Genomic DNA, 2,989 nt, shown 5'->3' with positions numbered 1-2,989 from the left:
AGCTTCGTAATGCATTTCACAGAATATAGTAATCCACCCCCAAAATGTTAGCACCCCTATTGATGGACACTTAGGTTAGTTCTACTCTGCTATACAAACAGTGCTATAACAACTTTGTACATAGGTTGGAAAACATTTTACTTAGGACTTAGGTAGAGGTGGATGGGGGGCAGAAGTATCTCTAGGCAAGAATGCAGCATAGAAAAAGGCCTAATTCCCTGCTCCTATCCTGGCCTAGCCCATCTTCCCCTGATCCTGTGCCAACCTTGCCTCCTCCTGCCTCTTCCTCTCCAACCTGAGCTCCTGGTATCGCCAGAGAGGAAGGACCAGGTTATTACGCCCTGAAGACTTGGACATAAACTTGAATTGTCTAGGGGCTGAGGGTGCCTTGGAGAGGAGGATTTTGGGAACTTGGGACCTAGTGCTAGTACTACTCCTGGGCTGCAGCCACTGAGAGAACATGCCCTGAGGGCTCTGGTAGGGAACAAAGACCCTGGGGCCAGGTACTTCCTGGGGGGGCTGGGGTACTGGAGGAGGTGGGGGGGCAGTACCTAGCAGTTCTGGCACGGACTTGCTTCGGGTGCCGAGTGCAGGTGGGTAGTCAGGACACAGTGTGTGGCAGGCAGTGGCGAGAAAGGGACTGGCCAGGCCCGTAGTGATGGTCACAAGGTGGTCCAGAACACCCCCCTCCTGAGGAGACTGGGCAAAGGAGAAGCTCAGGGTGGACTGCAATCTTTCTAGGAAGGAGGGAGCAACCTGGGCCTGGGCTTGCGCCTGGGCCACAAGCCCTGGCAAGGCCGGCCACTCGAGCTGGTAATGCTGGCTCAGTTGCTCTACTCGGGGCCTCTGCAGCAGCTGCCGGATCCTCTGCACCGTGTCGAAGCTGTCAGTCAACAAGGCCCACTCCAGGGCAGTCTTGCCCCGAACAGGATCCACAGAGGTCAGGTCAGCACCTAGGAAGATGCACAGAGTGACAAGTGGGTGGGAGAAGGAATGGTGTGACTTGCAGAAGAGCAGAGGCTTGAGCCCCAGGACTGATTTGTGTTAGATTCAAAACCAGAGAGTCCCAGCCTGCGACTGCTACTTCTTGTTCGAAAGAGATGAAGAGACTGAAGTCCAGACAGGGAAAGGACTTCTGAGAACTATTGGTGTCTTCAACCCAGAGCTGAATAACAGCCTCTGGAATCCAAGAGGCTGAGCTGAGGAGTGGAAGACGGTTGCTCAGCCCAGGCAGAGGCCCGCACCCTCTGGGGGAGGCATGTGGGGTCAGGTTCTGCTGGTCCCCTCTCCTGGTTTGTTTCTTCATCAGCACACCCCTCTATCCTGAGTCACTCTGAGACAAAGGAGGCTGTGGATCTCCCTCCTGTCTCATCCCAAAGCCAGGGTGAGGGAAGGGAAAAGATGGAGGCGGGCATCCCCCGGAGTGACCAGTAGAGGGCAGCTCCACCTCCAGGAATAACAAAGGCCCACAATCACAAGGGCCTCGCCACCCCCTAACTCCACTTGGCCACCAGCCTCAAAGGCCACATCATGCATCTCCTGGGGGCCAGGCTTGCCAGAGTTGAAGGTCATTTTAGACAAGGCCAGCACCCTCATGATGGTGAGGTCCACCTGCCTTGGGTCACTCAGTCAGCAACAGGGCGAAGACCAGAACCCAAGAGTGTGGTTCTAGATACCAGCCCTTTTGGGTTTGGGGTTTTACAGCTGGTCTAGGTTATTCTCCCAAACTTTTCTTCCTGAGATCTCCATAAACAGAGCTGTCAATAGCTTGGTTTTGTTCATTGTGAGAAGCCCACAGCAAGTTCCCCTCCTCCAGGAAGTTGGCCTAGATTGACCCTCCATCTCCACCTCTCTCCTCTCTGCAACTAAATGACGGCTGACTTAGCATCTGGTGGGGAGGCTTCGGGGAGGGACTGGAGGTCACACATCCAGTCCAGGCCCCCTGCACCTGCCATGAGGAGGGCAGCCACACACTCCGATCGGTTCCGCATGGCAGCCTTCATCAGTGCTGTGAGCCCCCGCTGGTCCCGGCGCTCTAGGTCCAGGCCCGCGTAGTAGTTGAGCAGGAGACTCACCAGAGAAGCATGGCCTGCAGGGCACAGAGGTGGAGCTTGGCTTCAAAGCAAGGGGTGACAAGATTCCCAAACCACCCTGCACCAGACACCACAAAGCCTGGCGTGGACCTTGTGCACCAAATGTGGGCTGTGGCCCTGATGGCTGGTGAAGGGTGGGGGTCAGCAGCCTCGCACCTGCTTGGGCAGCCAGCATGAGGGCCGTGTTCCCTTCTTTGTCCTGATGGTTCACATCGAGGAAAGGACAGCGACTGAGCAGGGCAACGACACTCGAGAAGCCGTGGTAGCAGGCGACCATGAGGCCTGTCTGGGGGCAGGACAGCTCAGCCCTGCTTTCCTTCAGGGTCTCCCTTGTCCCCCACATCTGTCCAGAGCCTGTCCCAAACCCTGTGAAGTCCACCCTCACCCACCCTCTTCCTCCTGGCAGTGGGGATTGCCCCGAAACTCTCTCAGAGGCTGACCAGGGTGATGAGGGGGGATACCAAGCCCCCTGCCCCCAGCTGCCCTGGCAAGCACCTGGAGCTCCTCACCCTCCCATTGCTGTCCACTTGGGTGGCCTCCTCTGGGGAGACCCCCACATCCAGCTTGGCCTGGAGCTGGGTGGGGTCGTTGTGGACACAGGCCCGGTACAGGGCCCCCAGCTTGCAGCCTGGGGTTGCGGTGCCCTTGCTGGGGCAGGATGGTGCCTCAGACATGGCCACCTTCCCCCGGCAATGGCAGATCCTCCTCCTCCAGTCTGGGGCCAGAAGACAGGTCCTTCCTCATGCAGTTGGCAGCAGCTATGGCAGAAGGGAGAAGAGTAGAGTCTCCCTGAATCTGAGGGATGGTCCCCCAGCTGCAGCCCTCTCCCCAGGGAAGGCCTTTCTCCTGGCAGGGGTCTCACCCACGCACCAGGTGGAGGACAAAGAACAAGCCCG

The 2,989-nt window shown here is 57.7% G+C and overlaps 1 protein-coding gene across 1 annotated transcript; it reads right to left on the bottom strand.

Moving 5' to 3' along the window:
- Positions 1-234: 234 nt before the first annotated feature.
- On the bottom strand, positions 235-2,767 carry ANKRD33 (ankyrin repeat domain 33; the record flags this gene model as incomplete). Its single annotated transcript, XM_081311915.1, has 4 exons — positions 235-953; positions 1,949-2,089; positions 2,250-2,379; positions 2,603-2,767. 4 exons carry the CDS (start codon positions 2,765-2,767, stop codon positions 235-237), a joined length of 1,155 nt encoding a protein of 384 aa, XP_081168041.1.
- Positions 2,768-2,989: the final 222 nt, after the last annotated feature.

This window comes from Spermophilus citellus (assembly GCF_964194105.1).
Source record: "Spermophilus citellus genome assembly, chromosome: 10".
Classification (NCBI taxonomy): Eukaryota; Metazoa; Chordata; class Mammalia; order Rodentia; family Sciuridae; genus Spermophilus; species Spermophilus citellus.
Note: the sequence above shows the minus strand (reverse complement) of the source record. Positions and strands in the feature narration are given on the sequence as shown.